The 12,730-nt window shown below is 65.6% G+C and overlaps 2 protein-coding genes across 5 annotated transcripts; both read left to right on the forward strand.

Annotated features, from left to right (window-relative positions):
• Positions 1–806: 806 nt before the first annotated feature.
• RAMP2 (receptor activity modifying protein 2) lies at positions 807–5,219 on the forward strand. 4 transcript variants are annotated; one of them, XM_038168765.2, is made up of 9 exons: positions 807–827; positions 951–977; positions 1,045–1,186; positions 1,301–1,640; positions 3,026–3,160; positions 3,318–3,469; positions 4,348–4,446; positions 4,603–4,705; positions 4,800–5,219. In XM_038168765.2, exons 1-9 carry the CDS (start codon positions 822–824, stop codon positions 5,050–5,052), a joined length of 1,257 nt encoding a protein of 418 aa, XP_038024693.1. In that variant the 5' UTR covers positions 807–821; the 3' UTR covers positions 5,053–5,219. The 4 variants fall into 4 exon arrangements, with proteins under 4 accessions (XP_038024693.1, XP_038024696.1, XP_038024694.1 ...); XM_038168768.2 differs by having other exon boundaries at positions 3,390–3,469; XM_038168766.2 differs by having other exon boundaries at positions 3,026–3,157.
• A 393-nt stretch (positions 5,220–5,612) lies between these two features.
• VPS25 (vacuolar protein sorting 25 homolog) lies at positions 5,613–8,365 on the forward strand. The gene is made up of 6 exons (XM_038168778.2): positions 5,613–5,765; positions 5,921–6,066; positions 6,683–6,736; positions 6,852–6,940; positions 7,249–7,324; positions 7,700–8,365. Exons 1-6 carry the CDS (start codon positions 5,719–5,721, stop codon positions 7,810–7,812), a joined length of 525 nt encoding a protein of 174 aa, XP_038024706.1. The 5' UTR covers positions 5,613–5,718; the 3' UTR covers positions 7,813–8,365.
• Positions 8,366–12,730: the final 4,365 nt, after the last annotated feature.

Consider the following 12,730-nt stretch of genomic DNA (forward strand, 5'->3'; position numbering starts at 1 on the left):
CAAACTGCCCCCACAAGTCCCCATCTGCCCCACAGCCCAATGGGTCGCACGACCCCACAGGGTGAGGGGTAAGGGACCCTCAGAGCTCGGCCTGCCTGGGTCAGGTCCCACAGGGGGGCTTTGGGTGTCTCCACAGACCCCATAACCCCCCAAGCGGGTTTATTGCCACCATTAAGGTCACCCCGTCACCCCCCTCCCCGCAGCGGGTCCCCGGGGGGCGGTGGGTGCCCGCATCCCACCCGCAGCCCCGATGCCTCCTGCCCCCTGCATCCGCCGCCTTTGGAGCCTCGCTGCTGACTCAGCCCAACGCAGGGACCTCACTGCCCCCCCCCCCCAACCCCCCCCCCGACCCTCCCACCCATAGGGACTGGGTGGAAAGGACTGGGATGGTCCCCGGGACTGGGATATACCCCCGGTGGCCACCTCGGCCCCAAAGCAGCCATCCCGGTGGGTAGGAGGATGCTCCGGGCACGGCTCCTCTGCTGCCTGCTCCTTCCAGTGCTCCGGCAGGGTAAGGGGCTGCGGGGGGGGGGGGCAGGGAAGGGGCTGGGGGCCTCCCCATGGGGACTTTGCCCCCTTTCTGCCCCCCGTCCTGGTCAGGCCGTGCTGGGGGGCATCTCCCCGGCCCCTTCTGGCATCTCCCCGTGGGGGATGCTGCAGGTTTGGCTCGAGCCAGGAGCCCCCTGCTTGTTGGGGCAGGAGGAGGGGGCTTGCTGTGCCGGGACCCCCCCCAAAAGCTCCGTCCGCCCCCAGCTGTGCAGCCCCCATCCCATTTCTCCTGGCTGCAGGGCACGGGGACCCCCTGTACGGAGCCCCCCAGGATGAAGGTAAGGCTGTGAGGCTGTGATGCCGTGGCCGCGGGCAGGGCTGACACAGGGGAATGGGGGGGCCCTGGGCACGGTCCCGTGGGTCCCCCCCCCCGGTGCCGACGGCTCCGTCTGTCCCTCCAGCTGACTACCCGGACCTGGATGAGGACGGTGAGTAGGGCTGTGAGCACCACAGGGGCTTCTTGGTGCCCTGTGGGTAACCGACCCCACAATTTAGGATCCCCGGAGGTGCCGGGGGGGCCGTCCCGCTGCCAGGACCCCTACCAGGACTGGGTGGCCCTATACTGCTGGGCCCCCTTCCACGCCACCCTCATGGCCACCCCCGAGGGCAGCCGCTGCCGCTGGGAGCAGATCGGGAGGTGGGTGCTGAGACGGCTCCGAGCAGCCCCCATGGGGGGCGCTGCCCCCCATACACATGGGGTCCTGCCCCCCCTGGATACCCTCACCCCATCTTTTTCCCCAATTCTCCGCAGCGCCTACAGCGAGCTCTCCGCCTGCACCGAGCTCCTGGCCCGGCTGTTTGCCTGCCCCTGGCCCAGCACCGCTCTCGACGCCTTTTTCCTGCAGGTCCACGCCGAATATTTCAGCAACTGCAGCAGGACGGAGCCCCCCGGGCTGGGGGGGCCGCCCCCCGGGCTGGCTGCCGCTGTGGCTGTGGGGCTGGGCTGCCTCGTGCCCCTCGCAGCCGCCGTCACCCTCAGCAGAGCCCGGAGAGGGGCTCGGAGCCCGGCGGGGGGTGGCACAGCCCCCGGTGTCCCAGTGCCTGAACTGGGCTGAGAGCAAACCCCGGGGGTTCAATGGAGGGGGCGAAGGGTGAGCGGGGTGGGGGTCCGGGGGTCCAGTGGTCCTGTGCCGTGGGGTGAGGTCGGTACTGGGGGTCTGAGCGCCTGCCCTCGGGGGGGGGGGGGGGGGGAATGGGGAAAAGGGTTCTGGGATTGTGGCCTTGCTGGAATGAGCCCCTTCCCCATGTGCTGAGCCCCCTCCCCACGTGCCAAACCCCTTCCCCACAGGCTGAGCCCTTTTCCCATGTCCTGAGCCCCCTCCCCACATGCTGAGCCCCCTTCCCATGGTCTGAGCCCCCTCCCCATGGCCTGAGCCCCTCTCCCCACATGCAGCCCCCCCCTCCCCATGTGCTGAGCCCCTTCCCCATGTCCTGAGCCCCCTCCCCATGGTCTGAGCCCTCTTTCCATATCCTGAGCCCCTTCCCTGTGGCCTGAGCCCCCTCCCCACAGTCTGAGCCCCTTCCCCACAGGCTGAGCCCTCTTCCCATGTCCTGAGCCCCTTCCCCAGCACCCCAGGGTGGGTCCCAGCGGGGCAGCACCTTGGTGCCAGGCCACGGGGTGGGGGCCGTGACAGCGGGTGCTGGCCGCCTGCCCCCATCCCGTCCCTGCCCGTCCCCTCGGGGCGCCCAGGGAGGGGCCGTGCTGAGCTCACTGGGTGTCTCCCTGGCACCCGCTCAGGCCGGGAGGCTCCAGCGGCTCCGACAACAAAAGGAGCGGGAGCGGGGGCTGCGACCCCGGCAGTTTTATGGCTTCCAGATGCGTCCCGGGGCCAGCGGCGGCCGCGCAGCCCCCCCCGGGCCGCTCGGGTTCGGCCGCCAGCAGCGTTGGTTGGCGAGGGAGGGCGCGAAGCAGCGGGGGGATAGGAGCTGGCCACGGCAGGGGGGGTCCCCAACATGCGTTGAGCTGCGATCTGTGCTCCCACGGGAGGGTTTTTCTGTTTTTTTTTAAAAAAAGGGGAAGATTTTGGGTCGGAGCCCGGCCGCAGGGCAGCGGTGAAACGAGTTGGTGCGGCCTCAGCCGGCTCCTCGGGGCTGGGGGCTGCGGGGAAAAGCCCCCAGGGTGGGAGCAGGGCTTTTGGCAGAGCCCCGCGGTGGGGTTGGGGTCGAGGGCCGGCACCGCCAGCCACATCCCTCTGTAATTTCGCCACCTCCCTGCCCACTCGGGCCTCGTGCACGTCATGGCACCGCCGCCGGCCCTTCAGTTCCCACATGGGGCCTGTCATGGCGTGGGGCAGGTGCCCCACAGAGGGGCTACGAGCCCAGTTTTGGGGCCACAAACCACAATCCCAAACCCCCCCCCCCCCCACACACACACCCCAAAGCCGAGCGGCGGCGCCCATCCCGGGGCTGAGGCTTTGAAATTTCTCTTTCCCCGGTCCACTCCCCCCCGCTGCCGGGCTGCCTGCCCTCCACGCAGGAGACGAGGGATTTCACAACCCAGCCCAGACAGGATTAAAGAGAAATACACAAGTAAACAAAATCGCGGCCTCCTCACACCGGACGGGGCTGCGAAGGGAGCAGAAGCCTCTCCTAGGCCGGGCCGCCCGGGGTGGTGAGCGCGGGGCGATGCCCACCGGGGTCTGGTGGCGGTGGTGGTGGTGGTGGTAGAAGGGTTTTTTTTTTTTTTGGGGGGGGGGGGGGGTGGTCCCGCCGGGAGCTCTGCTTGAAAGCAGCGCTGAGCAATCTCATTTTTCACACGTCTCCTGTAGTCCAACTGCCCCTGTCAGAGGAAAGGAGTCGCTTCCTGTTATTTCCATTGAAATACTTGTCCCGCTCGTTAGCCCCGCAGGCTGTGGCAGGATGGCACCGTGCGCGCCCACGGGCTCCGGCCGCCTCTCCCGAGGGCTCCTCCTGCTCTGGGGTAAGTGCACGGAGGGGTGGCTGTGGCCGTGGGGGGGCTCCGTGCTTCGTGCCAGCCCCACACGTGGCCGCCGTCCTTCATTTGGGGCCGTTTCAGCCCCAAAATCCTGCAGCGAGCAGGACGCGGCGCTGCGGTGGCCGTCGCCTGCCTCGTATCGGGGTGCTGCCTTTGGGTGCTGGGGGGCGCCCCCTCCCCGGGTAAAACCCCTTGGGGTAGGGGGAGGATGGAGGGGTCCCGGCTGTGACAGAGTGGGGAGAGAGGCGTGAAGGGACCCTCGTGCATGGGACTCCTTCGTGGGGTGCTCCTGTGAGCAGCAGGAGAGCGGCTGGGGGGGTCCCGGCAAGGAGGGACAGCGGGATGGGGACAGGGTGGGCCACCCTTGGGGACAGGGTGGGCCACCCTTGCCGTAGCCACCATGCCTGCCCCAGAGCTCCCCTCCAACCAGCCCCCGGCCCCCCAAAGAAGCCACGGGGGGCGATTCGCCACGCACCGCGGCCTCGCTGCCCAGGGGACAGGATGGCGGCGGCGACTTCCCGAGGGCTGCAGCGGGGCTGGCGGGGTGCCGGGGGGACGCGCCCCACGCCGGTGGCACGATGGAGCACGGGGGGGGGGTTCTGCTGCGGTCAGCGCTTCCTCTTCCTTCCTGCCTCAGCCCTGCCCGGGCTGCTGACGGGACAAAGCTCGGCCCCGCTGGGGCCACCGCGTGCCACCGGCTGGTAGCCCCCGTCCCCTCCACCGCCACCCGCAGCCAGCCCGGTGGCATCCCCCCCCCGTCACCTCCTCGCTCCCTAACACTGCTCCTGTGGTTCCTGTCCCGTCCTTTCCCGTCCCACCCCGTGCCCACCCCGCTGACCGCGTCCCCTCCGTCCCCTCTGCAGCGCTGCTGGGGCGGGGGCTGTGCCACACGGCCGGCAAGGCGGACGGCTTCGGCCAGGAGGCGAGGACGAGCCCCCCGATGGCCAAGGAGAACTCCACAGGTGGGTGAGCACCGGCAGCACCCCCATCCCCAAATCCTTTCCCTTCCCCTCCGCCCGTCCCCAAATCCACGGTGCCATCCTGGGCACGGTCCCGTGGTGCCATCCCGGGCGCGGTCCCCGGTGCGGTGCCGGCGCTCAGCGCCTGTCCCCGTGCAGAGGAGGTGTACGGCGCCATGGCGGAGAGGTGCTGGGAGTTCTTCGTCGAACTGATGAGGAATGTGACGGTGCCGCAGCTGTGCGACTGGAAGGTCATCAGCAGGTAGGGACAAGGGACAAAATGTGTCCGGGGGTGACCCCAAGCCCCCAAAAAACCCACCCAGCGCCCCCCAACCCACCCCGGTTGCGTCCCGCAGGCCCTACAGCTTGCTGCAGGAGTGCTTGGAGGGCTCGGCCGAACACCTCAACCACGGCTACCCCAACGCGCTGGCCGAGCGCTTCATCTTCCAGAGCCACCACCGCTACTTCCACAACTGCTCGGTGGGCAACCAGGTGTTCGACCCCCCCGAGGACGTGCTGCTGGCCATGGTCTTCGCCCCCATCTGCCTCATCCCCTTCCTCGTCACCGTCGTCATCTGGCGCAGCAAGGACGGCAAGGCGCAGCCCTAAGGCGCCGCCGTCACCGCCATCGTCACCTCCTCCATGCCCGGTGCCCGGTGCTGGGCTCCCGGTTGTTCCTGTACCAGGGGGGGGGGTTGGGTCCAGGACCCCCCCTCCCGGTGCCTCCCTGACCACCCGCCAGCCCGCGGCGGGCTAGTAAAGGCTGCTTGCCCCCAGCCCCGGGGTGCTTCTTCCGTGCCCGTTTCCGCCACCGGGGCACAGCCACGGCCCCGCTCCAGGATCCCCCCCCCACGCCCTGACAGCGCTGCCGCAGCCACCGGGCACCGGTGGGGGGCGTGGCTTAACGGGAGGGGGCGTGGCTAAGGGCGGGGTTTGAATGGGTGGAGGGGGTGTGGGCGGGGCTTTGAGGGAAGGGCGTGGCCTCGCGGGATGGGCGGGGCTTTTTGATTGGTACATTGAGTGGGGGCGGGGCTTAGCTGCTGGTGGGCGGGGTTTAGCGAGGTGGAGTGGGTGGGCGGGGTTAGGAGGGGTGGGCGTGGCTTTGGGTTAATGGGCGTGGTCATGATGGAGTGGGCGTGGCTTTTGAGGGGGCGTGGTCTGGGGAAGGGGCGGGGCGGGTGCGGGAGGGGCGGGGCTTAGCGGGGCGGAAGCCGGAAGCCGGAAGCCGGAAGCCGGAAGCCGGCGGCGGTGGCGGGGTTGGTTCCGGTGGCGGCGATGAGCTTCGCGTGGCCGTGGCAGTACAGCTTCCCGCCCTTCTTCACGTGAGCACCGGCACCGGGGGCGGGGGCGGGGGGAGGCACCGGGCGGTGCGTGGGGGGATGGGGGGGCTCACCGGAACCGGAACCGGGACCGGGGCGGGGGAAGGGAAGGCCGCGGCCTGGTCCCGGTGCCGGTGCCATGGCGGAGCCCCCCGCAGGCTGCAGCCCAACGGCGAGACGCGGCAGAAGCAGCTGGCGGCCTGGTGCGCGCTGGCTCTCGCCTACAGCCGGCGGCACCGGCTGCCCGCCATGACGGTGCGGGAGGCGCAGGACAGCCCCCTGTTCGCCAACCGCCGCCTGCAGCGTATCCTTGGGCACGGCCCCGCCACCCCCCCAAGCCCCTCGGACCCCCCCCCCTCCCCCAACACCCCTCGGCCCCCGTTACCGGCCCCCCGGTTATCCCCCGGTTACCCCGCCCCTTCCCCGTACCGGTTCCCCGCTGTCCTTCCCCGGCGCCGGTTGCCTTAACACGACCCCCCCCCCCCGCCAACTCCCCACCCCGGTCACCCCCTGTCCTCTCCCACCCCGTTGCCCCTACCCCCACTTTCCCCCCCCAGGTACCGTCCAACCCGTTCTATCCCAGTTACCCCCTCCCCCATCCCAGTTACCCTCCCTCCTGTCCCCCCCCATCCCAGTTAGTTGATCCTGGCCCCCCCATCCCAGTTACCCCCCATCCCATCCTGTCCCAGTCCCAGTTACCCCCCCCCCCAGTCCCAGCTACCCTCCCAATCCCAGTTACCCCCCATCCAATCCTGTCCCAGTAACCCCCCCCCCCCATTCCCTGTTATCCTTCATCCCGCCCTGTCCCAGTTACACCCCCCCCAACCCCAGTTACTCTCATCCCCAAATACCACCCCTGTGTCGTGTCCCCCCCCCCCACCCCCCAAGCTCTGTCAGTGCCTCCTTAACCTCCCTCCCAGGGAAGCTGCCGTTGGAATCCATCCAGGTGGTGCTGGAGGAGCTCCGCAAAAATGGTGGGTGTCCGTCTGTCCATCGGGGTGGGGTCTGTCCTCTACCGGGGGGGCTCTGCCCCTGACTGCTGTCCCAGCCCCGTGCCCTGCCTGGAAGCCTTCCTCCTGTTGATTCCAGGGAACCTGGAGTGGTTGGACAAGAACAAAACCAGCTTCCTCATCATGTGGAGGAGACCCGAGGAGTGGGGAAAGCTCATCTACCAGTGGGTGAGGAGCTGGAGGCTGCCCCAGCGCGCAGGGGGGGCCTTCCCTGTCCGGAGGGCCTCGTGTAAAAGACTCCTGAACGTCGTCCTCGTGCTTTCCCCCTATTTCTACTTCCATGCTGCTCACTGCATGGAGCTGCGTTAGCTCCCTCGGGTGTCATTTCTTGCCTTTCTGACACCCCAGCACGTTCTGAGGGGGGTTTTGCTCGTTGGGGGCTGCCCACGTTACGCTTTGTTTGCGCTGGGGTGTGCGAGGGATCGAGCTGAGGGCGTTAAATCACGCAGATCTGCCCGATGCTTTCACGTTTCCAGGTGTCGAAGAACGGTTTGACCAACTCCGTGTTCACGCTGTACGAGCTGGTGAGCGGCGACGACACTGCAGAGGAAGGTAATGCCATGAGCCGTGTCCCACAGCAGCTTTTCAGGGCACGCTTGATCCAAATACCCAAACAGATGATTAGCTGAGCCTTCCCAGTGCCCGGGGTGAGCTGCAGGCTGTTGAATTTTCATACCTGGCTTCTTTGCTGCTTCAGAGACAGCTCTGGCTCACTGCCTCGTGTCTGCTGACCTCCAGGCTCTGTGGCTGATGACTCGATCAGCAGGGCCTTGTGGCTTTGCTGTAGTGTTACGGTGCTGGGGTCTGAGAGGTGCCCTGCAGGGCCCTCTGCCTGCGCTGTCACCGCCCCGTAGATGTCGTGAGCCTCTCGGTTTCCCGCTGTGTTCCTTCTTCTTCTCGCTGACGGGGCTGGCTGTCCTTTCCTAGAGTTCCACGGGCTGGATGAGGCCATGCTGCTTCGCGCCCTGCAAGCCCTGCAGCAGGAGCACAAGGCTGAAATCATCACGCTGGACGACGGCCGAGGCGTCAAGTTCTTCTGATGGGAGCCCTCTCCCTGCTGCTCCTCTCCGGCTGCTGAAGCTGCGAAGGTTTCGTCTCCTGGCCTGGTTTCAAGCCCTGTCTGCAAGCAGCTGCATACTGGGGATTTCTTGGGGCGAGGAGAATCTGTGAAGCCTTCCAGAGACGTGACTTTTTAGAAATCCTCAGAGCTCCTCCGTCTTTCTTTTCTCCCTGTTGTGTTTGAGAGGCTAAAGCTGCTCTCAGCGGCTCTGGGAGGGACCGCCCAGAAGTGAAACCAGGGAAAACTGCTCCCGTGGCTGCTCCCTGCTCCCAGCAGAGCAGGGGATGGGCTCTTCCGTGGCCGGTCAGGCTTGGCCTCTGAGGGCAGCTCCTTCCCAGCTTCCAGCCGCATTCCTGGGCTCGGCAGTCCCTGCTGCTCGGGCTGGAGGCAGGGGGACAGGACGTGCTGCTGCTGCTGCGGTGTAAAAGACCTCGCTGGAACAACCACGTGCTCGCTGCAGAGCAGGCCGTGTGGTGGGGCGGGTGCCAAGGAGCTAATCTGGAGTAATTAAAATGACAGGATGTATTTATAGAGCCGCCTGGCTGTTTGGGTCTATCTTTATTTTTCCACCCGAAACAAAACACAAGGGCCCACCGAATCCCTGCCCTTCAGCTGCGTCTCCTTGCTGCGCTGTACAAACAGCGCGTGCTGGGTGGGGGGGGGATTGCAAAGCCGCCCCCCCTGCCATGGAAGCAGGCAGTGCCGGGGCTTTTCCGCGTGCTGTGGACCACGGGGGCTCCTCCTGCCTGTCCTCGGGGCCACGCGTGCCTTCATCTCCACGTGTGATCTGCCGAAAATCTCTTGGGTTTGGTGCAGAGGTGGTGGGGGAAGCTCGAAAACGAGAGGCTGGTGGGGGTTGTAATGCAGTTCTGGATTCTCGGTGCTGACGATGAGGTGCACAGCTTGCTGGGAGCTGACCCAGGTCCAGTCTTTGACCCGGTAAATCCTTAATCACTGACCAGGGAGCTCCCCTGGGGAAGGATCGAGCTCCCCTTGCTCGGTCTTTGCCTCAGATGCGGGGCGCTGCGCTGCAGTGACCTTTCATCCAAGCCCCTGAGGTCGTTTTTAGGATCTCGCAGAGCCCCTCGGCACGCTCCAGCTGGCGCTGAGCAGCTCGTCCTTCCCTCCCTGCCCCTCGCTGGGCTCCTCGGCTCCGCTCCAGCTGCGGTGCTGCTGGCACCCGTTGGCGGTGGTAACCGGCAGTGCAGACGAGATGCCAGAGCCCAGGCTGGGTTTGTGGGACTGGGGGAATTTTAAAATACATTTTTTTTCCAGCATCTCCCTGGGGCTTGGGTCAGTGCCTGGGCTCTGCCTCGTTCCTTTTCACGCTGTCCCCGCTGATTTCCCTCTCTGGGTGCTGTTCCCTTCCCTGCTGTTGTTCCCCCGCAGGATGTTTCTGTGCTGGCCGTTCTGTGTGTTTAATTTCATCCACGTTTGACCCGGGATAATGAGTCTGCAGAGACAAGCCCGGGCTGTTTGTGTTTCTCCCCCTGCCCGTGCGTGGTGCTGACCTCCCGCATTGTGTTCCGAGCTGCCTGTGCTGGCCGTAACCTCGCCGTCCTTGAGCCGCTCTGCCTTCCTAATTAAATTTGCTCCCTTCTTAGGAAATGGCCGATGTGAGGTTAGATAAGCTTAAAATTAAGTCTTTTTCTTTCCAAAGCCCTCCTGGCAGAGATTCTCGGCTCGTTTTCAGCTTCCTCCTCCAGCTTGCTCGGCGAGGTGAGGAGGAAGAGTGCGCTTCCCCTCGGCGCACCCTCCCGGGGCCGGGCTGCTGCTGCTTTTCTGTGCGGGTTTTCTGGTGGTGAGGTGCACGCCAGGGGCGAGCTGGAGCTGGTGGTGATGTCAGCACCTGCTGGCAGGCAAAAACAAAGCCTTTTTATTGTCCTCCCAAACCGGCCTCCTTATCTTCGCGTGGCGCTTTATGGCGTAATCACGGGACTGGGACATCAGAGCCCGTCTGCTTTGCGTTCCCGTTCCCTGGGGGTGCTCAAAACCCTTAGTTTGGGAGCCCCGGGGTGCTGGTTAGATAGGAAGGAGATGAATTAACCTGCAGGGAGCGGGGTAGCCTCCAAGCATGACTTCCCTGCACCTAAAGCAGCTCCTCCCCGTGCGCGGCGCTGCAGCCATGTGCGCTCCTGGAACGAGGCAAAGGGCAGGGGAGCTTTGGGTTCGTTTCCACGCGGGGCTGAAGCAGCTCGGGCAGCTTCCCCTCGGCCTCTCCTGTCGTAGCTGCGAGCTGCCTGGGTGGGGTGTCGGGGTCTGAAACCAGTGCAAAGGGACCTGAGCCCTCCTCACGGGGCTTTGGCGTCGATGGTTTGAAAATAAAACAAAACAAAACCTGTCCACGCTCCTGGGGGCACCGTGGCGGGGTTGGTTCTGCTCTGATCAATGCCCAGCTGCAGTTTGGGAAGTTGGGTCGGAGAGGGAGGAGGCAGAGCCCTGCTCCCTCCGTGCTTTTTGGCAGAAAGAAATGAAACAATTCCACGTAACCGAGAGCAAAACAACTGGAAAGGGGGGGATCCACCAGCGCAGAGGGAGCTGAAGCAGGAGGCACGGCCCTGGGACGAGGCATGGGGCTGCGTGCCAAGAGGAGGGCAGCCGAGCGCCCTGAGCTTGGCCACCAACGCTGCCAAAAGCCTCGTGGGGCAGATTTGGCATCCTGGGGCCGCGACACCTCGCCGGGACGAGGCAGGGACCCCGCTGGATGGTGCTGGGGCGCTGGATTCAGCGGTTCCTTGGCATGGGCCCGCGGGTGCTGGTCTCCAGCTCCGGCTCTGAGGTCACTGCTGCCGTCTGGCTGCGCCGATTAGGGCTCATGGGCCAGGGCGAGGTGGAGCTCAGGGGGCTGGGGCCGAGATAAGGCGCTATCGGGGCACCGCACACTCGGCTTCTGCTGGTCATGGGAAGGGAGAGAGCTCGGAGGGGTTTTTCGTGAGCTGGTTGAGGACCAGGAGTTGCTTCGGTCTGATAAATTTATGAGCTGGGATCATTTGTGTGCGGGTTGCTTTTGTCATTCAGGGCAAAGGAAATCCTCAGCAGTTATCTGCCGGGGCTAAGGTCACGGCTGAGGTTGGAGTGACTCCTCCTCCTCCCCAAATTTCCACACTTTAGGGTAGGGGGGCACGCTGGAAGGGGAGGCTGAGGCTCCCAGCAGGCGTGGGATGCTGAAACCGAGCAGGACGCATCCCCTTTGTCACTGGGGAGCCTTCCTCCTCCTCCTCCTCCTCCCCGGCCCTCCCATGCTGGGGATGCTCAGCTCCCACGCAGCCCCCCCTGAGGGGCTCTGCAGATACACCAGCTCCGCAGTGCTCGGGCCCATCCCAGCCGATGATTTCTGGCAGAATTCTCTGGAGTCGGTCTTTGATGAGCGATCCAACCCCGAGGAGGGCGATCGCAGTCTCCTGCTCTCTGCCCAGCAGCCAAAAAATCGGCGAAGCTGCCTGGCTGCGGCGGTTCCTCAAAGCGCAGGGCTGGCACCGGGAGGAATGTCACCCTGATAAGGTGCCGGGGAGCCCTGCGTGTTTTCCGAGCGCTGGCAGGGCTCCTTGCGGGCTGGAGCTTTCTGCTTTCAGCCCAAACCTGGCTCCAGCTTGGTGATTTGGGGTGGGTTGGGAGGGTCACCTCGCTGGGTCACCTCGCTCCTGCCACGTTTTGGCGCTCCTGGGCTGGGGAGAGGAGACTCCTCCAGCTGCTCACCGGGGAGGGCAGTGAGCAGGGTGAGCTCCGTGCCCAATTTCCACCCTCTCTGCTCCTCCGGGACCTTTCGAGGCATCTCCTCCCACGGTGAAAATGGTGCCGGGCCACGAGCCTACTGGCAACGAGACAGGGAGCCCTGCCTGGCTCCTGCTGGCTGAGCCCTCACCAAACAGCGCGGGCTCCTCGCCAGCCCCGGACGTGTCCCAGCAGCTTGGCACAGGGAGCGGGGCTGGAGGTGGCTGCAGGGCTACGCCCCTCGATGCCAACGGAGCTGGGGCCGAGCGGGCGCATCCTCGCGCTGATCCTGGGCAGGGTGCAGCTGAGCACGGCGCCTTGCTTGGCACCGCTGAGTCAAGCCCTGCCAGGTTGCACCAGGCAGAAGCCTCCCACAGCAGGGACGGCGCGGCACCGCACCCGGCGGCACATCGCTGCTGGGTTTGGGCTCTGGCAGACGGCGCTGGCTGCTGCTGCCTCTGCCCCTGCTGCAGGCACCAAGCAGAGCCCAAACTGTGCACCCTGAGCAGCCTCCGGTGCCTTTTCCCCTAGGAACGTGCCCTGGGCATGCTGTTGGGAGCGCAGGGTAGGTCAGGACACGCTCCCTGCTCTCAGCTCAGCAGGTGGAGGCACCTGGGCCGGTTCCCTTCCTGGGGAAGGTTTTCCCCAGCCCCCTTTTTTTGGGAGGATGAAGGAGCGGGGTTGTGTGGAGGTAGCAGAGGTCTGCCCGAGTGCAGGAGATGAGCCGCTGGCCGCTCAGCCTGCCCAGGGAATCAACATTTCATTAAATGCAGCTCCCTCCTCCCGCCCGGACAGGGACAGGGGGGGGATTTGTGGGGCTGCAGCCGTGCCTCGGGTTGGTAAATCTGCACAGAGGACACGGCCGTGCGAACGCTTCAATCCTCCCCGTCAGGTTTCCTGTACCGTCAGGCAGAAACAATCCGACCTTAGGGAAAAGAAATTAACGCCAGCCTCGATCGCTTTGTGTTTTGTGTAAACAGCTTCCCCGGGCAGAACAACCTCACCGCTTAAGCTGCAGAGACAACAAGCTCTTGTCCAGGGCTCCCCGGCTAGCGCGTGGCCGACGGACACGTCCCTATCTCGGCATTTGCATGACCCTAATTTTCAGGATTTCACCCAGCAGTAAACCCCGGGAGGAGCGGGGCAGGAGCTGATAGCGTGTCAGTGCTGCTGCAGCTGGGGGGGAG

The sequence above is a fragment of the Anas platyrhynchos genome, chromosome 28, assembly GCF_047663525.1.
Source record: "Anas platyrhynchos isolate ZD024472 breed Pekin duck chromosome 28, IASCAAS_PekinDuck_T2T, whole genome shotgun sequence".
NCBI lineage: Eukaryota > Metazoa > Chordata > Aves > Anseriformes > Anatidae > Anas > Anas platyrhynchos.